This window comes from Hyla sarda, chromosome 11 (assembly GCF_029499605.1).
Source record: "Hyla sarda isolate aHylSar1 chromosome 11, aHylSar1.hap1, whole genome shotgun sequence".
In the NCBI taxonomy this organism is placed as follows: domain Eukaryota; kingdom Metazoa; phylum Chordata; class Amphibia; order Anura; family Hylidae; genus Hyla; species Hyla sarda.
This window is the reverse complement of record NC_079199.1, coordinates 6,728,189-6,752,554: the sequence shown is the minus strand read 5'-3', so window position 1 is coordinate 6,752,554 and position 24,366 is coordinate 6,728,189. Positions and strand designations below refer to the sequence as shown.

The window sequence follows — 24,366 nt, the reverse complement described above, 5'->3', positions numbered from 1 at the left end:
GGGTGACTGTGTTGGGCATCTGCCAGTTCTGCGATTCCCTGACTTATTGGGAAGTAAATACCCTCTACGTATAGTCAGGTAGAGCCGGGGGTCCGCGGCACAATGATGCTGCGGCGCTGATATGAGAGGTAACATCAGGTATCGCTGCACGGATCCGACTCGTACAGAACAACAAGTTCAGGGTCACCGAGCGCAGAGACTAATACAGGATGATAATGCCGCACTACACTGTGGTCACCAACCAAATCATGCTGGGAGTTGTAGTTCACGCAACACTATTCCTGTTCTTTTGAATCTTTAAAGGGGTATTCCGGTATCAGAAAATTGTATTTATATAAGACTATGCCCCGCAAGACACATAACTTACTTATATAGTGTTATCACAAATTGTAGCGGCTTCAGCATGTTTTGTGTGATCAAGCCCTGACAGGTTGTTGTGTAGTCCTTTCATTGTCAGTGTGGTGTTGTCTTAGCAGCTCCCCGGCTCCCCCTTTCTCCTGACAGGAAGTTGTGTAGTCCTCTCATTGTCAGTGTGGTGTTGTCTTAGCAGCTCCCCGGCTCCCCCTTTCTCCTGACAGGAAGTTGTGTAGTCCTTTCATTGTCAGTGTGGTGTTGTCTTTGCAGCTCTCCGGCTCCCCCTTTTCTCCTGACAGGAAGTTGTGTAGTCCTCTCATTGACAGTGTAGTGTTGTCTCAGAAGCTCCCAAGCTCCTCCCTCTCTCCTTGGATAACACATTATTCTCTGCTGTCTCAGGAGGAATGGCTAGATTTTTTCGCTGATCTCTAGCCCCGCCACCTGAGTGATATCACCCCCCCCTGACAAGCCCCCACTACAGACAGCGGAGCAGATAGGGAATGAATACAGCAGGAGCTGCAGAACAATAGTCTGCTGTGTACTGGAATTCTCTGCGGCAGCTCTGGGCGGGGGAGTGACAGGATTGCTGTGGGAGGGGAGTAGACATGGTGGGAGGACTGTGATGCCATATACTTCTGCAGAATATTGGCAAGTCCATATATATCGTTCCCTTCCGCTTTCTAAGTTGTGCAAAACAGAAAGAAAGGGGCAAAGCGCGGGGGATCTCAGCACCCAGGACTGAGGAAATGATAGGTGAACTATAGTATCTCACCTTGTAATCCGTGGCAGAGTTTTCCGAGGTGCAGGGACAGAGACGTGAGGACGGATTCATCGGCTTTGAAGGATTTCTCACAAAACGACTTGACCATTGGGAGGACGATCTGACTTCTGTCATCTGAAACAGAGAAATGATTGTATTGTTATATTACATTGTTTCTTATTATATTACATTGCGTTATTGTTATATTACATTGTGTCATTACATCATATTGTAATATGAGATTATTATTTTATCATTACATTATAATATTGTTTTATCATATTATTACATTGTGTAATTACATTATAATATTGTTTTATCATATTACTACATTGTTTTATTGTTATTATTATAATTCATTGTGTCATTACATTATATAGTTTTATAACATTATTACATTGTTTTATTGTTGTTATTATCATATTACATTTAGAGATGACCGAACTTACAGTAAATTCGATTTGTCACGAACTTCTCGGCTCGGCAGTTGATGACTTATCCTACATAAATTAGTTCAGCTTTCCGGTGCTCCGGTGGGCTGGAAAAGGTGGATACAGTCCTAGGAAAGAGTCTCCTAGGACTGTATCCACCTTTTCCAGCCCACGGGAGCACCGGAAAGCTGAACTAATTTATGCAGGAAAAGTCATCAACTGCCGAGCCGAGAAGATCGTGACGAATCGAATTTACTGTAAATTCGCTCATCTCTAATTACATTGTGTCATTACATTATATTGTTTTATCACATTATTGCATTGTTTTATTGTTATTATTATTATATTACAGTGTTTTATTATTATTATATTACATTGTGTTCTTGTTATATTAGATCACTATAATACCATTACATTGTAATATTTACTATCTCGTATAATTATATATTGTATTTATACTTTGTATTACAATATGATTACAGTATATTATCTGGTATAAATAGAATGTGTAATTATACCATTACATTGTATTATTATCTTGTATAATTATATTTTTATACTATTATTAAATCATTACTTTGTATTTTTATCTTGTATAAATGTAAAATAATGTATTATTATATTGTATCATTATATTTTATTATTATATCATTACATGGTATTGTTATCTTGTATAAATGTATTATAATGTTTTATTAGATTGCATTATTAGCTTGTATAGTTATAATTTTACATTTTATTATATCATTACTTTGTATTACTATCTTGTATAATTGTATTATAATATATTATTATATCATTACATTGTATTACTATCTTGTATAATTGTATTATAGTATATTATTATATCATTACATTGTATTATTATCGTGTATAATTGTATTATAATGTATTATATCATTACATTGTATTATTATCGTGTATAATTGTATTATAATGTATTATATCATTACATTGTATTATTATCATGTATAATTGCATTATAATGTATTATTATATCATTACATTGTATTATTATCGTGTATAATGGTGTTATAATATATTATTATACCATTACATTGTAATATTTACTATCTTGTATAATTATATATTGTATTTATACTTTGTATTACAATATGATTACAGTATATTATCTGGTATAAATAGAATGTGTAATTATACCATTACATTGTATTATTATCTTGTATAATTGTATTATAATGTATTATTATATCTTATATTGTGGTATTATCTTGTATAATTATATTTTTATATTTTATTATTATATCAATACATTGTAATGTTATCTTGTATAATTGTATTATAATGTATTATATCATAATATTGTATCATTATCTTGTATAATTATATTTTTATATTTTATTATTATATCATTACAATGTATTGTTATCTTGTATAATTGTATTATAATGTATTATTACATCTTATATTGTGTTATTATCTTGTAAAATTATATTTTTATATTTTATTATTATAACATTACATTGTATTGTTATCTTGTATAATTGTATTATAGTATATTATTATATCATTACATTGTATTGTTATCTTGTATAATTGAATTATAATGTATTATTATATCATAATATTGTATTATTATCTTGTATAATTATATTTTTATATTTTATTATTATAACATTACATTGTATCATTATCTTGTATAATTGTATTATAATGTATTATTATATCATAATATTGTATTATTATCTTGTATAATTATATTTTTATATTTTATTATTATAACATTACATTGTATCATTATCTTATATAATTGTATTATAATGTATTATATCATAATATTGTATTATTATCTTGTATAATTATATTTTTATATTTTATTATTATATCATTACATTGTATTATTATCGTGTATAATTGTATTATAATGTATTATATCATTACATTGTATTATTATCGTGTATAATTGTATTATAATGTATTATTATATCATTACATTGTATTATTATTGTGTATAATGGTGTTATAATATATTATTATACCATTACATTGTAATATTTACTATCTTGTATAATTATATATTGTATTTATACTTTGTATTACAATATGATTACAGTATATTATCTGGGTATAAATAGAATGTGTAATTATAACATTACATTGTATTATTATCTTGTATAATTGTATTATAATGTATTATTACATCTTATATTGTGTTATTATCTTGTATAATTATATTTTTATATTTTATTATTATAACATTACATTGTATTGTTATCTTGTATAATTGTATTATAATGTATTATTATATCTTATATTGTGTTATTATCTTGTATAATTATATTTTTATATTTTATTATTATAACATTACATTGTATCATTATCTTGTATAATTGTATTATAATGTATTATTATATCATAATATTGTATTATTATCTTGTATAATTATATTTTTATATTTTATTATTATATCATTACATTGTATTGTGTGTATATATGCGTATACTGTACATTATTCTTGGAGGACCATGGCGCAAATTTACATCTTTTTCCAAAAGATGAAGTGATTTTTACGAGCGGCTATGGAGGGTGATTATGTGACTGTGGCGGCTGCACATGGGGGCGAGCTCTTGGCGTCTACGTTCACGTATCAGTATAATGTATCTGCATAGGAAACCGCACCGGCACCGCAACTGTCCACTATGCGATGGTCTGAAGAATGCAAGGACTTGGAAATGACAAAAAGAAGAGACCAGACGGCACTCACCAATCAGTGGAGTACTTTATTTCTTCATTGTGCACATACAGCGGCAGACGCCACGGGGCAAATCGTGTTGTGCGTAATGACGCACTTCCTCTAGCCGACGCTCGGAGCGTCGGCTAGAGGAAGTGCGTCATTACGCATGAAACGATTCGTCCCGTGGCTTCTCCCGCTGTCTGTCCAGCCGCTGTATGTGCACACTGAAGAAATAAAGTACTACACTGATTGGTGAGTGCCGTCTGGTCTCTTCTTTTTGTCATTTCCAAGTGGACAGTTGCGGTGCCGTTGCGGTTTCCTTCGCTCCTGCCAGTGCACGGGTTTGGCATTCTCACAATATTAACTGCAGCAGTGCTGGCGAGCTACTTCCTTTCCATATACCATGTTACAGATCAGATGACATCATTCGCTTTGCGGACATTCTGCTTCACTTATCTCACCCTGATTTCTAGCCCCTAATACTCCAGTCACATCTGGAGCTGCAACCAGTCATCTGCCGAACTCCAATAGGACTGTACAGAACTAGATGGATTGGGTTTGATGGTCTCCACTGCCACAGAGGCGATATTTCAGTGATTTGGGCAGGGGCAGGCACTTTGATCCTAGCGCTGGCTTTAAAGGGGTTTCCCAACATAAGGTGACTTAAAGCGTACCCGTCAGATCCAACAAAAAAAACATTTTTTTTAAATATATCACTCAGTACCTAATCCTGACCTTGTACATGTAATTTTTATGTGTCTAGCGCCTTTATCTATTTTTTTATTACACTTGTAATTTAGCTCACTAGTCTGAATTCCTCTCAAAGGGAGGGGGCGTGGCCTCACTGTGCAGGTCTCCGCCCCCTCCCTCAGTATGCTGTCTGCTCACATCTCTCCTGGCATTAGCAAAACTACAACTCCCAGCTTGTCCTCACTGACAGTAGCGGGACACAAGATGACAGTGGGAGGAGCCCTGCACTCACAGCTGTCAATCAAGTGTGTCCATGACATAGGTGATGACTCATGGACACAGCAGGACTAGTATTTGTCTGAGCAGGCGGGGGGGGGGGGCAGTTGATTTTGGTTTTATCACTATGAAATACTGAACATTTACTAATGAAAGTAATTGCAAAACCTATTGGTTATACATGCTTTACAACATATCAAAAGTTTTTGTATCTGACAGCGCCCATTTAAAGGGCCAGTACACTGGTTAATGATGAACAATGATCTAGCCCAGTGTTTGCCAACCAGGGTGCCTCCAGCTGTTGCAAAACTACAACTCCCAGCTTGTCCTCACTGACAGCAGCAGGACACAAGCTGACGGTGGGAGGAGCCCTGCGCTCACAGCTGTCAATCAAGGAAGTGATTTTTTTTACGGGAGAAGATACGGTGCATGTAGTACTGTATATTTTCTCCCGTCAAAAAAACTGAAGAAAAAACGGATACAGTAAATTAAACATTGAAGTCTATGGAAAACGGATGAGCCTTTAATGTCATCTATTTGCATCAGTTTTTTGATCCGTTTTTACTTCTGAGCACGCTCAGAACAAAACATTTTTATTTTTATTTTTTTGGTTTATTAACTGAACAATAACGGATCCAAACGGATAACATCCGTTTGCATCCGTAATTGTCCATTTTTTCTTAAAGTCCGTTTTTATTTTTGACGGCAGAAGAACGGGACGGGTCTAGACGGCCTTATACTGAATACTGTTCTCCAGAAATGTTTTCTTAGGTCGAGTTCACACACGGAGGATTTGTTGCAGAGATTCCTGCTCAGATAGTTCAGATAAATAAACCAGCTGGAGACATTTCTTCAAACAAATCAGCTCCGTCTGAATCTCCCCCTTTCCTGGGGAACTGTTCTTATTTCTCAGGACTTACCGTGATCAAACATGGAGAGTAAATTCACCAAAGTCTCGAAGGCAGCGAGTCGCACGCTGCTCCCCTCATCTCTGGCCAGTTCTATCAGCTCCGGGAGAATGGCGGCTTTTGTTAATTCTGCCCTGCAACAAAGAACAACGTCAACATCACTATCTGTAGGTCTCATAATCATCCGGCCCTGTACAAGTCCTCACCACAGATACCCCAAATGTGAATGACCCTATAATCACACAGAACTCAGGATCAGTACAGGATCAGTACAGAATAAGTAATGTATGTACACAGTGACCTCACCAGCAGAATAGTGAGTGCAGCTCTGGGGTATAATACAGGATATAACTCAGGATCAGTACAGGATAAGTAATGTAATGTATGTACACAGTGACCTCACCAGCAGAATAGTGAGTGCAGCTCTAGAGTATAATACAGGATATAACTCAGGATCAGTACAGGATAAGTAATGTAATGTATGTACACAGTGACCCCACCAGCAGAATAGTGAGTACAGCTCTGAAGTATAATAAAGGATATAACTCAGGATCAGTACAGGATAAGTAATGTATGTATACAGTGATCTCACCAGCAGAATAGTGAGTACCGCTCTGGAGTATAATACAGGATATAACTCAGGATCAGTACAGGATCAGTAATGTAATGTATGTACACAGTGACCTCACCAGCAGAATAGTGAGTACACCTCTGGAATATAATACAGGATATAACTCAGGATCAGTACAGGATAAGTAATGTAATGTATGTACACATTGACCTCACCAGCAGAATAGTGAGTACAGCTCTGGAGTACAATACAGGATATAACTCAGGATCAGTACAGGATAAGTAATGTAATGTATGTACACAGTGACCTCACCAGCAGAATAGTGAGTACAGCTCTGGAGTATAATACAGGATATAACTCAGAATCAGTACAGGATAAGTAATGTAATGTATGTACACAGTGACCTCACCAGCAGAATAGTGAGTGCAGCTCTGGTGTATAATACAGGATATAACTCAGGATCAGTACAGGATAAGTTATGTAATGTATGTACACAGTGACCTCACCAGCAGAATAGTGAGTGCAGCTCTGGAGTATAATACAGGATGTGACACCACCTGAAGATGCATATTTGGCTGTCATATAAGGATAAATCAGATGTCTCTTTTTGCAGTGATGTAGAAGAGACCCCTGACAATGAATCTCTCCACCATTTTCTATATTAGCCAGAGCTGTCTGAATGGGAGTTCAACATGCTAGGAGTTGTAGTTTTGCAACCAACAGCTGGAGGCACCGTGGCTGGGAAACGCTGATAGAGACGATAGACATCACACATGAGTCACTGCGCGGCGTATAATGGACGCATCGCCTTCTGGAGTCTTTTGTTAGCAACCGGGCCAAGGAGACTCCCCCTCATATCTGCGAAGGATAAGTGCACAACCCACTCAGAGGGGGCTGCATGAATGTAAAGACTCCCCCACAGAGGGGGCGACAGCATCAGCCATTCTCTATGAGCCCCCCACACATAAGACCGAAGCACCAACACCTGACCTTATAGCAATGTCCTCCCTGTTCACACTCTGCATTCTGGGAGCGTCCTAATTAAGAGACTGGTCTAATACTGAGGAAAGTCACATCTCTGTATAATGAAAAGCGAAGAGCGAGCGTCCCCCCGGAGATTATAGTAATTATAAAAGTAGTGCGCGGCGCCCTCCGGAGGAAGAGCGCTGCTGTATAACCTAATATATTACTAAATAGGAACAGACAGCAGCAGCGAATACTATACTATGAGAGATTCATCATCAGGGGTCTCTTCTACATCACTGCAAATTATACTCCAGAGCTGCACTCACTATTCTGCTGGTGGGGTCACTGAGTACATACTTTACATTACTTATCCTGTACTGATCCTGAGTTATATCCTGTATTATACTCCAGAGCTGCACTCACTATTCTGCTGGTGAGGTCACTGTGTACATACATTACATTACTTATCCTGTACTGATCCTGAGTTATATCCTGTATTATACTCCAGAGCTGCACTCACTATTCTGCTGGTGAGATCACTGTGTACATACATTACATTACTTATCCTGTACTGATCCTGAGTTATATCCTGTATTATACCTCAGAGCTGTACTCACTATTCTGCTGGTGAGGTCACTGTGTACATACATTACATGACTTATCCTGTACTGATCCTGAGTTATATCCTGTATTATACCCCAGAGCTACACTCACTATTCTGCTGGTGAGGTCACTGTGTACGTACATTACATTACTTATCCTGTACTGATCCTGAGTTATATCCTGTATTATATTCCAGAGCTGTACTCACTATTCTGCTGGTGAGGTCACTGTGTACATACATTACATTACTTATCCTGTACTGATCCTGAGTTATATCCTGTATTATACTCCAGAGCTGTACTCACTATTCTGCTGGTGAGGTCACTGTGTACATACATTACATTACTTATCCTGTACTGATCCTGAGTTATATCCTGTATTATACTCCAGACCTGCACTCACTATTCTGCTGGTGAGGTCACTGTGTACATACATTACTTATCCTGTACTGATCCTGAGTTATATCCTGTATTATATTCCAGAGCTGTACTCACTATTCTGCTGGTGAGGTCACTGTGTACATACATTACATTACTTATCCTGTACTGATCCTGAGTTATATCCTGTATTATACTCCAGAGCTGTACTCACTATTCTGCTGGTGAGGTCACTGTGTACATACAATACATTCCTTATCCTGTACTGATCCTGAGTTATATCCTGTATTATATTCCAGAGCTGTACTCACTATTCTGCTGGTGAGGTCACTGTGTACATACATTACATTACTTATCCTGTACTGATCCTGAGTTATATCCTGTATTATACTCCAGAGCTGTACTCACTATTCAGCTGGTGAGGTCACTGTGTACATACATTACATTACTTATCCTGTACTGATCCTGAGTTATATCCTGTATTATACTCCAGAGCTGTACTCACTATTCTGCTGGTGAGGTCACTGTGCACATACATTACATTACTTATCCTGTACTGATCCTGAGTTATATCCTGTATTATACTCCAGAGCTGCACTCACTATTCTGCTGGTGAGGTCACTGTGTAGATACATTACATTACTTATCCTGTACTGATCCTGAGTTATATCCTGTATTATACTCCAGACCTGTACTCACTATTCTGCTGGTGAGGTCACTGTGTACATACATTACATTACTTATCCTGTACTGATCCTGAGTTATATCCTGTATTATATTCCAGAGCTGTACTCACTATTCTGCTGGTGAGGTCACTGTGTACATACATTACATTACTTATCCTGTACTGATCCTGAGTTATATCCTGTATTATACTCCAGAGCTGTACTCACTATTCTGCTGGTGAGGTCACTGTGTACATACATTACATTACTTATCCTGTACTGATCCTGAGTTATATCCTGTATTATACTCCAGAGCTGTACTCACTATTCTGCTGGTGAGATCACTGTGTACATACATTACATTACTTATCCTGTACTGATCCTGAGTTATATCCTGTATTATACTCCAGAGCTGTACTCACTATTCTGCTGGTGAGGTCACTGTGTACATACATTACATTACTTATCCTGTACTGATCCTGAGTTATATCCTGTATTATACTCCAGAGCTGTACTCACTATTCTGCTGTTGTTATTTGCGGTCAGACCCTGCCTTATATATAACCCTTTCCTTTCATTATTCATGAATTAAAGACGACACTTCCCAGAAAGGATATTTTGTGCAGACACTGAACAAGCAGGGGATACTGGGTGATTACAGCTTCAAATTCTGCAAAACTGTGACTGTAAATAGAACTTGACGCCCCATAATAACACAACGTTGATCTTATTAAGGATCAGTAACACAGGAGGAGACTCTTTACTTACCCTATACCCTGAGCTATGAACTCCAGCTGGCGACACATACAAGAGCGCACTTCATACTCCACGTCCTGACACAAGGATTCCACTAGGGGGAGAATGTCGCGTTTAACTCTGTAATATACAGAAAACACTCTGCATTAAACCTGATGAATCGTTAGATTCTATATTTGTATAGGAACGTCTATAGCCCCTGCAGTATACAGAGGGATAATACACAAAACTGCTCCTGAATAAGCTGCTGCAAAGATCCCATGTAAGTGCCGACAGGTTTCTCAAGTTGTTACAATGTATCGGTGTAGGCAAAATGCTGTCAGCTAAACACTGGGGCACCACAAACCTCTCCTGCTCTTACCTACTGTGATACAATGTAACAAGCTCATCAGCTGTGTGAGCAGAACTAAACCAGTACAGGGTTTTTAAAGGGGTACTCCACTGGAAAACATTTTTTTTTTTTTTTTTTTAAACCAACTGGTCCCAATAAAGTTAAACAGATTATCCTCATTGTATCCTCATTATCTTTAGTGACTACATCCACATTCTCAGCTTACTTTTTTACTTTTTTCCACTGCTACATTCTAGATCAGATACAGTTTCTCTGTCACTGCTGATTTAGAGTCCTTGAGAACCAGCCAAATTCTCTACTTTTTATTTTATTCAGATTTGAAAATGACTTCTATAAAAAAAAATCTTAATCCTTCCAGTACTTATTAGCTGCTGTTATGATCCACAGGAAGTTCTTTTCTTTTTGATTTTCCTTTCTGCCTGACCACAGTGCTCTTTGCTGACACCTCTGTCCATGTCAGGAACTGTCCAGATACCCATAGAAAACCCCTCCTGCTCTCCTGCTCTTAGGACAGTTCCTAAAATGGACAGAGGTGTCAGAAGAGAGCACTGTAGTCAGGCAGAAAGGAAATTCAAAAACATGTGGATCATAACAGCAGCTGATAAGTACTGGAAGGATTAAGATTTTTTTAATAGAAGTCATTTACAAATTTGTTTAACTTTCTGGCCCCAGTTGATAAAAAAAAAAAAAGTTTTCCAATTAAAGGGGTACTCCGGTGGAAAACTTTCTGGTGCCAGAAAGTTAAACAGATATGTAAATTACTTCTATTACAAAATCTTAATCTCCAAGCGTTCGGAACAAAATGGCTGCGGCACCCCAGACATCCAGTGCACGGAGCATAGTTCACTCCGTGCCGAATGACTGTCGATGCGGGGCTCGTGATGTCACGGCCACGCCCCCTCAATGCAAGTCTATGGGAGGGGGGGTGACTGCGTCACGCCCCCTCCCATAGATTTGCATTGAGGGGGCGTGGTGTGACGTCACGAGGGGCATGGCTGTGACTTCACGACCCCGCTGCCCGCTCCAAGCGTTCGGAACAAAATGTTCTGAACACTGGGGCACAGCAGAATACCCCTTCAAATCTCTTTTCTGTGAAAATCAGCTCAGAGTTGTCCTGTATCGGCAAGACAAGCAGTACAACTCTATGGAGGGAGGAGGGGAGCTTGACCCACCAGCTCTGGGTGAACTGCAAATTACAGATGAAGCCTGCAGAGCAGAAATCTGCTGAAAATCTCTTTATACAAGTCATATAATGGCCAGAAATTAGTGCTGCTCCTTATGGCAACACAAAGGACAGCTTATTCTAAAAAGTCTCCGGAAATGACAGCTACGCTTCATACAATGCCTTTCTATATTTTGACACGAAAGCAGAGGAGATCTTGAAATAATCAAGAGCTTTAACACAAAAATATATAAAAAACAAATGCAAAAGTTGCTGCAGATAAAAATATGACGCAGATGTTTCTTACAAGGAGATTCCCGACACTTACATATGAGCTTCGAACTTGCTGGCAAGTTTTCCTAGGATTTTACAGCTTGTGAGTCGTGACTGTAACGTCTGAGACAGTTGTGCTTTGGATACAAGAGGATTGAGGATCTGTACAGAAATTAAAGAGCAAGTAAGAAGAATATTAAAAAAGAAAACCAGAGGAATCAGCTACAAAATATACATTGTATTTATCCAAAACCCTTTACTGAATGTTATGATGGGTCATGGTGTTGTACCTCATCATGGCCACTAGATGTCACTGTTTACAGCTCTAACTCATGCACTTTGTGGTCTGCAACCTGCAGCTCCCCAACTGTTGTGGAACTACAACTCACAGCATGCCTCAGTGGAGTGGTTCCTACTTTACATTGAGCCTGGTTTAAAGACAACGGTTTTGCTGAACAAGCCGGGAGATTTCAGTTCTGATAATTGCAGAATAGTGAGTGCAGCTCTGGAGTATGTAACTTAAAATAAATAAATATATATATATATATACATACATATATATATATATATATATATTACATTTATTTATATTTATTGATAAATGTATTTCTATTTATTAATTTGTTTATACATATATTTATTGATAAATTTATTTCTATTTATTTATTTATTGATACATTTTTATTTATTTATTTATTTTTGGACCAAGCATTTGTATACTTATAAAAAGGTACTGTATATAGTTTAATAATATGTTACAATTACTATTTATATTTATTTATTCATTCATATATTTATTTATCTTTGGACGGAGCGTTAGTATAATTATATAGGTACTGTATATGTTTTATTAATATGTTACAATTATCATTTATATTTATTTATTCATTTATTTATATTAAATTGTTTATTTATTTATTTTTGGACCAGGGGTTAGTATACTTATATAGATACTGTACATAGTTTATTAATATGTTACATTATTATTTTTATTTATTTATTAATTCATTTATTTATTTGTTTATATTATATTCATTTATTTTTGGACCAGGGTTTAGTATACTTCTATAGGTACTGTATAAAGTTCATGAATGTGTTACAATATTATTTTTATTTATTCATTTAATTAATTAATTAAATAACTAACTAAATTAATAAATAAAAAATAAATAAATACATTATTCATTTATTTATTTATTTATATTCATTTATTTATGTTTGGACAAGGCGTTTGTTTACTTATATAGCTACTGTATACAGTTGATAAATATTTTATTATTATTATTTATATTTATTTATGTTTGGACCAGGGGTTTGTAGACATATAAAGCTACTGGATACAGTTGATAAATATGTTACTATTTATTTCTTTATGTTTGGACCAGGGGTTAGTATACTTATATAGATATTGTACATAGTTTATTAATATGTTACATTATTATTTTTATTTATTAATTAATTAATTCATTTATTTATTCATATTGCATTCATTTATTTTTAGACCAGGGTTTAGTATACTTATATAGGTACTGTATAAAGTTCATGAATATGTTACAATATTATTTTTATTCATTCATTTAATTAAATAAATAACTAAATGAATAAAAAATAAATACATTAAATATTCATTTATTTATATAAATGTATTTATTTATGTTTGGACAAGGCGTTTGTTTACTTTTATAGCTACTGTATACAGTTGATAAATATTTTACTATTATTATTTATATTTATTTATTTATGTTTGGACCAGGGGTTTGTATACGTATAAAGCTACTGTATACAGTTGATAAATATGTTACTATTTATTTATTTATGTTTGGACCAGGGGTTAGTATACTTATATAGATACTGTATATAGTTTATTACTCTGTTACAAATATTATTTATAAAAACAATGATATAATTTTGCCCATGTGTGTGGGTGTATTTGGTGTGAATCAGGCTTGATCAGCCAACGCGCTTATTGACTCGTCTGTATATGTTGTACAGAGTATTTAAAGATATAGGTTAAGGTCTAGATTATTTGTTTTATTGTTATGTTTTATTTTAATGCTTATTAAATGTAAATAAAATAATGACAGGATGTAACCCTATCAGTGATGTAATGTACTGATCGTATAACCAATGTTTATTCTATATGTGACCTGGGGCTGTAGGGTTTTATGTGTTCGGAATATTTTAGGTGGATTTTGAGGCTCCGGGTGACGGATCTGTCGCTGTGATGGGGTCACCCGGGGACGCTCTCACATACTGTACGCTATTACACTTCCCTCATTTGTATTGCAGATACTTTGTACTGAAGCAGCTGGTTACCAGGCAGCGACGCCGCGATGTTCTCGCCAATTTACCGACATAATTTACTTGTTTGAAGAAAAAAACTTCAGACCCACTGAAAAGCTCGCATTCACTACAACCCCCTAGGACAGTGTTTTCAAAACCGTGTGTCTCCAGCTGTTGCAAAACTACAACTCCCAGAAAGAATTATCGTTCAGATATCAGAGCATGATGGGAGTTGTAGTTTTGCAATAGATGGAAAGGGACGACAGGTTGGCGGGACAACTGATCCAAGAGATCAAAAGATCAGCCCAAAGGCTGTAAAGGCATGATGAGAGGTGTAGTTCTGCAACGGTTGAAGGGCCACAGGTAGGGGAACACTGATTTAGATAATTAAAGGGGTACTCTGGAGAAAAAAAAATTCAAATCTGTGACAGAAAGTTATACAGATTTGTAAATTACTTCTATTGAAAAATCTTAATCCTTCCAGTACTTATCAGCTGCTGTATGCTCCACAGGAAGTTGTGTAGCTCTTTCCAGTCTCAACACAGTGCTCTCTGCTGACACCTCTGTCCATGTCAGGAACTGACCAGACCAGGATCAAATCCCCATAGCAAACCTCTCCTGCTCCGGACAGTTCCTGACATGGACAGAGGTGTCAGCAGAGAGCAGTGTGGTCCGACTGGAAATAACAACACAACTTCCTGTGGAGCATACAGCAGCTGATAAGTACTGGAAGGGTTACAATTTTTTAATAGAAGTCATTTACAAATCTGTATAACTTTCTGACAGCAGTTAATTTGTTTTTTTTTTCTTTTACTCTAGAGTACCCCTTTAAAGGCATTCAGACAGAGACAGGGAGTACAGATGCCCAAATTTGAATGGTCATTGTCATTACAAAAAACTAGTGATATGTTGTAGAGACAAGTCAAAAGTTTTGATAGGTCGGGGTCGCAAGATGACGAGAGCAAGCCTGAAGAAGCACGCGCTTAGAACTTTCTCCCTCGGCTCTGTGTCACGTGACCGAGGCAGTCTCATAATGTAAGTCTATGGGATCACCTTGCTCACATAGACACGGAGCGGGAAGAGATCACTCTAAGCACGCCATTCTCCTGGCACGCTCTCGTCATCTCGTGACCCAAAACTTTAGACATGTCCCTATGACTTGTGAAAAGTTTTTCGTAATGGTAAGTTCACTGGTGGTGCAGAGGTCCAGAGTTATAATTATACATCATGATCTGTACAGATATATAGACGACGTCTTTTTCTTCTTCGTCCTCTCTAAATGGATCAAGATACAGAACAGGCGATCTCCTCTGTTACCTCGTGTCGGAGGGTCTCCTTCGGCAGGACGTCTATAACCGCAAGCAGGGTCTCCAGCCAGGCATTGCTTACACCTGCAAAACAAACACCGAAAAAATGTAACTGGACCTGCAGAGCATCGCGTCTCCTAACATCCTCTCCAGAGTATCATGCAGCATTTCTGTACTAATGCTGAGTCACACAGCACTGTCACTCTAGACCAGTCTTTCCCAACCAGGGTGCCTCCAGCTTTTGCAAAACTACAACTCCCAGCATGCCCGGACAGCCGAAGGCTGTCCGGGCATGCTGGGAGTTGTAGTTTTGCAACAGCTGGAGGCACCCTGGTTAGGAATAACTGCCCTAGAGACATGTCAAAAGATTTTGATGTGTCAGTGTCTAAGTGACAAAGACTGTCCGGGCATGCTGGGAGTTGTAGTTTTGCAACAGCTGGAGGCAGGTTAGGAAACACCGCCCTAAAGACATATCAAAAAGTTTTGGTTAATCAGAGTTTTCCAGCACACAACATATGAGCTGCCCATAAGTATAGAGGCCACGAGGGACCTGCACCTCCTGACCAGCCCGACCCCAGTGAGAAGGGGTTTCTGTGCTGGGACCCTCAGCCACCAGCTGTAATCTGTGGGGAAAATTGGCTTTAAAGGGGTACTCCACCCCTAGACATCTTATCCCCTATCCAAAGCATAGGGGGATAAAGATGTCCTCCCCACAATCTCTGGCACCCCCGCTGTTCCAAACATTTATGTTCAGAACGTCGGCTTCAGGCAGCTGGGTCGTGACTCTTTATGTCTATGGGAGAGGGCGTGACGGCTGCCGGCCCAGAGATAGCAGGGGGTCCCGGACCGGGCCCACTGCGATCAGACATTTTATCCCCTATTCTTAGGATAGGATGTCAATGGATTGAATAACCCTTTAAAGGGGTACTCCCGTGGAAAACTTTTTTTTTTTTTTTTTAAATCAACTGGTGCCAGAAAGTTAAACAGATTTGTAAATCACTTCTATTAAAAAAAATCTTAATCCTTCCAGTACTTATTAGGGGCTGTATACTAAAGAGAAATCGAAAAAAGAAATGCATTTCCTCTGATGTCATGACCACAGTGCTCTCTGCTGACCGCTGCTGCCCATTTTAGGAACTGTCCAGAGCAGCATACGTTTGCTATGGGGATTTTCTCCTGCTCTGGACAGTTCCTAAAATGGACAGCAGAGAGCACTGTGGTCATGATATCAGAGGAAATGTATTTCATTTTTAGATTTCTCTTTAGTATATAGCCCCTAAAAAGTACTGGAAGGGTTACGATTTTTAAATAGAAGTTATTTACAAATCTGTTTAACTTTCTGGCACCAGTTGATTTAAAAAAAAAATTGTTTTCCATGGGAGTACCCCTTTAAAGGGCTACTACACTGGAAAACATTTTTTTTTTAAACATTTTTTTTTTAAATCAACTGGTGCCAGAAAGTTATAGTAAACAGATTTGTAAATTACTTCTATTTAAAAATCTTAACCCTTCCAGTACTTATCAGCTGCTGTATGCTCCACAGGAAGTTGTGTAGTTCTTTTCTGTCTGATCACAGTGCTCTCTGCTGACACCTCTGTCCATGTCAGGAACTGTCCAGAGCAGGAGAGGTTCACTATGGGGATTTGCTGCTACTCTGGACAGTTCCTGACATGGACAGAGGTGTCAGCAGAGAGCACTGTGGTCAGACTGGAAAGAACTACACAACTTCCTGTGGAGCATACAGCAGTTGATAAGTACTGGAAGGATTAAGATTATTAAATAGAAGTAATTTACAAATCTGTATAACTTTCTGGCACCAGTTGATTTAAAAAATATATGTTTTCCACCGGAGTACCCCTTTAAGTATAGGTTTCACAACCAGGGTGCCTCCGGCTGATGCAAAACTACAACTCCCAGCATGCTTGGCCAGCCTTCGGCCATTGGCTGTCTGGGCATGCTGGGAGTTGTAGTTTTACAACAGCTGGAAGCACTCTGGTTGGGAAATACCGCTTTAAGTATTGAAGCTTTATAAAAGTGACTGATAATGCGATATCAGACGACGCCCCGCGGATCACAATGATCTCAGATAATGGAAAATCCTAATTAATTTCACTGCTCAGAAACCATTCAGATCCAATAAAACAGCAAGATGTCTGCGTCTCCACGAGAGAGAAGAAACCTCAGAGATGAAAACAACGCACATGGCCGGGGATCAACAGATACATCTACTGTCTCCTGAGCCCGACGTCTGATAAGTGCTGCGATCATGTGACCGGCGCCGGAGAGCAAACAAAGCTGCAAATCTACAATGGGACAATGAAAACTACAGCAAAGTATTCTATAGAGGTCAATAAGGAGCAGTATTATAGTAGTTATATTCTTGTATATAGGAGCAGTATTATAGTAGTTATATTCTTGTATATAGGAGCAGTATTATAGTAGCTATATTCTTGTATATAGGAGCAGTATTATAGTAGTTATATTCTTGTATATTGGAGCAGTATTATAGTAGTTATATTCTTGTATATAGGAGCAGTATTATAGTAGTTATAGTCTTGTATATAGGAGGCAGTATTATAGTAGTTATATTCTTGTATATTGGAGCAGTATTATAGTAGTTATATTCTTGTATATAAGGAGCAGTATTATAGTAGTTATATTCTTGTATATTGGAGCAGTATTATAGTAGTTATATTCTTGTATATAGGAGCAGTATTATAGTAGTTATAGTCTTGTATATAGGAGGCAGTATTATAGTAGTTATATTCTTGTATATAGGAGCAGTATTATAGTAGTTATATTCTTGTATATAGGAGCAGTATTATAGTAGTTATATTCTTGTATATAGGAGCAGTATTATAGTAGTTATATTCTTGTATATAGGAGCAGTATTATAGTAGTTATATTCTTGTATATAGGAGCAGTATTATAGTAGTTATATTCTTGTATATAGGAGCAGTATTATAGTAGTTATATTCTTGTATATAGGGGCAGTATTATAGTAGTTATATTCTTGTATATAGGAGGCAGTATTATAGTAGTTATATTCTTGTATATAGGAGCAATATTATAGTAGTTATATTCTTGTATATAGGAGCAGTATTACAGTAGTTATATTCTTGTATATAGGGGCAGTATTATAGTAGTTATATTCTTGTATATAGGAGCAGTATTATAGTAGTTATATTCTTGTATATAGGAGCAGTATTATAGTAGTTATATTCTTGTATATAGAAGCAGTATTATAGTAGTTATATTCTTGTATATAGGAGCAGTATTATAGTAGTTATATTCTTGTATATAGGAGGAGTATTATAGTAGTTATATTCTTGTATATAGGAGGCAGTATTATAGTAGTTATATTCTTGTATATAGGAGCAGTATTATAGTAGTTATATTCTTGTATATAGGAGCAGTATTATAGTAGTTATATTCTTGTATATATGAGCAGTATTATAGTAGTTATATTCTTGTATATAGGGGCAGTATTATAGTAGTTATATTCTTGTATATAGGAGGCAGTATTATAGTAGTTATATTCTTGTATATAGGAGCAGTATTATAGTAGTTATATTCTTGTATATAGGAGCAGTATTATAGTAGTTATATTCTTGTATATAGGAGCAGTATTATAGTAGTTATATTCTTGTATATAGGAGGCAGTATTATAGTAGGTATATTCTTGTATATAGGAGCAGTATTATAGTAGTTATATTCTTGTATATAGGAGCAGTATTATAGTAGTTATATTCTTGTATATAGGGGCAGTATTATAGTAGTTATATTCTTGTATATAGGAGCAGTATTATAGTAGTTATATTCTTGTATATAGGAGGCAGCATTATAGTTGTTATATTCTTGTATATAGGAGCAGTATTGTAGTAGTTATATTCTTGTATATAGGAGCAGTATTATAGTAGTTATATTCTTGTATATAGGGGCAGTATTATAGTAGTTATATTCTTGTATATAGGAGCAGTATTATAGTAGTTATATTCTTGTATATAGGAGCAGTATTATACTAGTCATATTCTTGTATATAGGAGCAGTATTATAGTAGTTATATTCTTGTATATAGGAGCAGTATTATAGTAGTTATATTCTTGTATATAGGAGCAGTATTATAGTAGTTATATTTCTGTATATAGGGGCAGTATTATAGAAGTTATATTCTTGTATATAGGAGCAGTATTATAGAAGTTATATTCTTGTATATAGGAGGCAGTATTATAGTAGTTATATTCTTGTATATAGGAGCAGTATTATAGTAGTTATATTCTTGTATATAGGAGCAGTATTATAGTAGTTATATTTTTGTATATAGGAGCAGTATTATAGTAGTTATATTCTTGTATATAGGAGGCAGTATTATAGTAGTTATATTCTTGTATATAGGAGCAGTATTATAGTAGTTATATTCTTGTATATAGGAGCAGTATTATAGTAGTTATATTCTTGTATATAGGAGGCAGTATTATAGTAGTTATATTCTTGTATATAGGAGCAGTATTATACTGGATATATTCTTGTATATAGGAGGCGGTATTATAGTAGTTATATTCTTGTATATAGGAGCAGTATTATAGTAGTTATATTCTTGTATATAGGAGAGAAGTATTATAGTAGTTATATTCTTGTATATAGGAGGCAGTATTATAGTAGTTATATTCTTGTATATAGGGAGCAGTATTATAGTAGTTATATTCTTGTATATAGGAGCAGTATTATAGTAGTTATATTCTTGTATATAGGAGGCAGTATTATAGTAGTTATATTCTTGTATATAGGAGCAGTATTATACTGGATATATTCTTGTATATAGGAGGCGGTATTATAGTAGTTATATTCTTGTATATAGGAGCAGTATTAAAGTAGTTATATTCTTGTATATAGGAGAGAAGTATTATAGTAGTTATATTCTTGTATATAGGAGGCAGTATTATAGTAGTTATATTCTTGTATATAGGGAGCAGTATTATAGTAGTTATATTCTTGTATATAGGAGGCAGTATTATAGTAGTTATATTCTTGTATATAGGGGCAGTATTATAGTAGTTATTCTTGTATATAGGAGCAATATTATAGTAATTATATTCTTGTGTATAGGAGCAGTATTATAGTAGTTATATTCTTGTATATAGGAGCAGTATTATAGTAGTTATATTCTTGAATATAGGAGGCAGTATTATAGTAGTTATATTCTTGTATATAGGAGCAGTATTATAGTAGTTATATTCTTGTATATAGGAGCAGAATTATAGTAGTTATATTCTTGTATATAGGAGCAGTATTATAGTAGTTATATTCTTGAATATAGGAGCAGTATTATAGTAGTTATATTCTTGTATATAGGAGGCAGTATTATAGTAGTTATATTCTTGTATATAGGAGCAGTATTATAGTAGTTATATTCTTGTATATAGAAGCAGTATTATAGTAGTTATATTCTTGTATATTGGAGCAGGATTATAGTAGTTATATTCTTGTACATGGGGGTAGTATTATAGTAATGTGAAACAGACGACCACCATAGAGAGTTCTCACCTATATCTCTGTGCTCCAGGTTCTGTAAGATTATCTGTAGGAAGGACAGGCAATAGGAATGGACAGGGACGGACTCTTCTTGTAGGATGGTTAGGTAGGAATAGGCTGCTGTCAGCTGCATCTCTACTCCTGCAACATGGAGAACCTCCTGTCAGCAAGGGGACATAGGAAGAATGTTAGACAATGTGATCGGTTGTGTTGTATCTCAGCACACTATTGTTCTACCTCTCGTCTACGCTGCCCTGCACCCTCCCAAACCTCTCCTTTAGGAAAAAGTCTTCATTGTCCACCATAATGTACTTATTAACTGTATGGAAAGGTCTCCAAAAATTAGAACAAAGTTGATGATATCAGAGTGTAACCCTAGCGTTAAGGTGACTCCATGGGACCCCACAATGACAGCAGACCCCCATATGACAACAGACCCCCATATGACAGCACACCCCATATGACAACACCCCCCCATATGACAGCAGACCCCCATATGACAGCAGACCCCCATATGACAGCACACCCCATATGACAACACCCCCCCATATGACAGCAGACCCCCATATGACAGCAGACCCCCATATGACAGCACACCCCCATATGACAACACCCCCCCATATGACAGCACACCCCCATATGACAGCACACCCCCATATGACAACACCCCCCCATATGACAGCAGACCCCCATATGACAACACACCCCCATATGACAACACACCCCCATATGACAACACACCCCCATATGACAGCATACCCTCATATGACAGCACACCCCAATATGACAGCAGACCCCCATATGACAACACACCCCCATATGACAACACACCCCCATATGACAACACACCCCCATATGACAACACACCCCCATATGACAACACACCCCCATATGACAGCAGACCCCCATATGACAACACACCCCCATATGACAACACACCCCCATATGACAACACACCCCCATATGACAACACACCCCCATATGACAACACACCCCCATATGACAGCATACCCTCATATGACAGCACACCCCAATATGACAGCAGACCTCCATATGACAGCACACCCCCATATGACAGCACACCCCAATATGACAGCAGACCTCCATATGACAGCACACCCCCATATGACAGCACACCCCCATATGTGGGCACATCCAGCTGTCTCCTCCTAGACACGACACAAAGAATTAGGTTCAGCCTAGAACTTGTCACGACTTTCCGTGTATCACAATGAATTAAAGTTTAAGAGTCCCCTAGTCGCTTTATGGCGCTACAGATGTCTGAGAAATAACTTGTCTGTTTCTATGGCAATCGCAGGGGGCTCAATTCCAAAGCCGTGTCTAGAAGATCACAGGAACAGAACATCCCAGAACGGCTCAATGAGGAATCCTGCTATGACTTCCAGGGACAGAACACAGACTGACGCCCTATGGAGAGAGATCTATGAACACACGGATGTAGAAGTTATGGGATTCAGGAGGTATAAACCTGACCAACCTGTGCCACGCCTCCACTTCTAGGCCTGCCTCTCTACCTACCTGTACCAGTGATATGGTTCTTATCCTGGTGTCACCTGCCAATGATATTGCCACGTCGGGCAGGGAATAGTGAAGCCCTGCTCTCTGCCTGCCTGTCCCTGTCTGCTTGACATTTCACCCTAGGTAGTGGACTCTCAACTGGGCGCTAGTCCCTGCGCTGGACTAAAGTGCCAGGCCATCGCAAGTCAAATCAACAAACAAAACAGTGAAAGTAAGGTAAAAAGGTCAGGACACGAAGGGTTAACCAAGAGTTCTGACAAACAGGGAACCAAGAAGATATAACGGCAGGTATACAGAGTACGGACAAGCAGGCATAGGATACAGGAATACAGGTCACTGGAATCAGGTCAGAATACAGGTTTAGGTTCAAACAAGATAAAGCAGAAGAACTAACACACATGGCAAAGGGCAAAGCAAGAAAAACAATGTGTCAGACCTATACCAAGGTGAAGTACAAAATATTAGCAAAACAGAGGAAAGGCCTGGATACAAGCCTGGGTAAAGGAAAGGTCAGGATACAAGTCAGGGTAAAGGAAAGGTCAGGATACAAGTCAGGGTAAAGGAAAGGTCAGGATACAAGTCAGGGTAAAGGAAAGGTCAGGATACAAGTCAGGGTAAAGGAAAGGTCAGGATACAAGTCAGGGTAAAGGAAAGGTCAGGATACAAGTCAGGGTAAAGGAAAGGTCAGGATACAAGTCAGGGTAACGGAAAGGTCAGGATACAAGTCAGGGTAAAGGAAAGGTCAGGATACAAGTCAGGGTAAAGGAAAGGTCAGGATACAAGTCAGGGTAAAGGAAAGGTCAGGGTACAAGTCAGGGTAAACATACACAGGATAAAAACTGCAAATGCAGAAAAAACTACAGAAAGACGGTACAAGGCAAAAATCAAGAGCCCGTAAAGGTGAAGAGCCGTAAAGGTGGGGAGGAAACTAAATACCCTGCGCCAGCAGCTGAAACTCCTCACTGACCATAGCGCAGCATGCAAAGCCTGGCCAAGTGTCATTGTTACACATATGGGGGGAGATTTATCAAAACTTGTGCAGAGGAAAAATTGCCCAGTTGTTCAGTGCCACTTGTCAGTGATAAAGTTCCTATACTGGTGTCACCTGTCAATGATATGATTCTTATCTTGGTGTCACTTGCCAATGATATTTTGATGTTGGGAAGGGAACAGTTTGGCTCTGTTGTCACATAGACCACTGTCTCTGCCTAGCTGACAATCCGCCCTAGGTAGCGGACTCTCAATTGGGGAACAGTCCCTGTGCTGGACTACAGTGCAGGGGCAGCAGAAGTCAACTCAACAAAAAAAAAAAAACAGTGAAAGTTAGGAAAACGTGTCAGGATATAAGCAAAGGTAAAGGGAAAGTCAGGATAAAAGCCAAGGTAAAGGAAAGATCAGGATTCAAATACCCCACCTCAGCAGCTGATTGGTCCGCTGCCTTTAACTCCTCACTGACCAGAGAGCAGCATGGAAAGCCTGACCAAGAGTGATTGTTACAGATATAGTGTCACCTGCCAGTGATATGGTTCTTATCCTGTGTCACCTGTCAGCGACATGTTTCTTATCTTGGTGTCACCTGCCAGCTACATGTTTCTTATCTTGGTGTCACCTGCCAATGATATTTTCATGTTAGGCAAGGAATAGGGAGGCTCTGCTCTCACCCGGACCACTGTCTCTGTCTACTTGACAATCCGCCCTTGGTAGCGGACTATCAACTGGGGGACGGTCCCTGTGCTGGACTAAACCTGTCACCTGCCAGTCATATGGTTCTTATCCTGGTATCAGTTTCCATATCACTGACCGTTTTAGAATTTCACCATTCAGAAATTAGATAGGCACCCACCCTTCACTAAGTTGTCACAGAAC

General features: G+C 37.6%; 1 protein-coding gene across 2 annotated transcripts in view; it reads right to left on the bottom strand.

Annotated features, from left to right (window-relative positions):
• PPP4R4 (protein phosphatase 4 regulatory subunit 4) overlaps positions 1–24,366 on the bottom strand; it is a 103,804-nt gene that overhangs the window by 24,825 nt on the left and 54,613 nt on the right. The window contains exons 4-9 of one of the 2 annotated variants that reach the window (XM_056546019.1): positions 20,974–21,121; positions 15,440–15,513; positions 11,895–12,001; positions 10,065–10,172; positions 6,127–6,248; positions 1,127–1,249 (exon numbers count right to left, since the gene is read on the bottom strand). In XM_056546019.1, coding sequence (XP_056401994.1) covers positions 1,127–1,249; positions 6,127–6,248; positions 10,065–10,172; positions 11,895–12,001; positions 15,440–15,513; positions 20,974–21,121 — 682 coding nt within the window. The remainder of the gene's footprint in view (positions 1–1,126; positions 1,250–6,126; positions 6,249–10,064; positions 10,173–11,894; positions 12,002–15,439; positions 15,514–20,973; positions 21,122–24,366) is intronic. The other variant, XM_056546020.1, reaches the window with a different exon arrangement.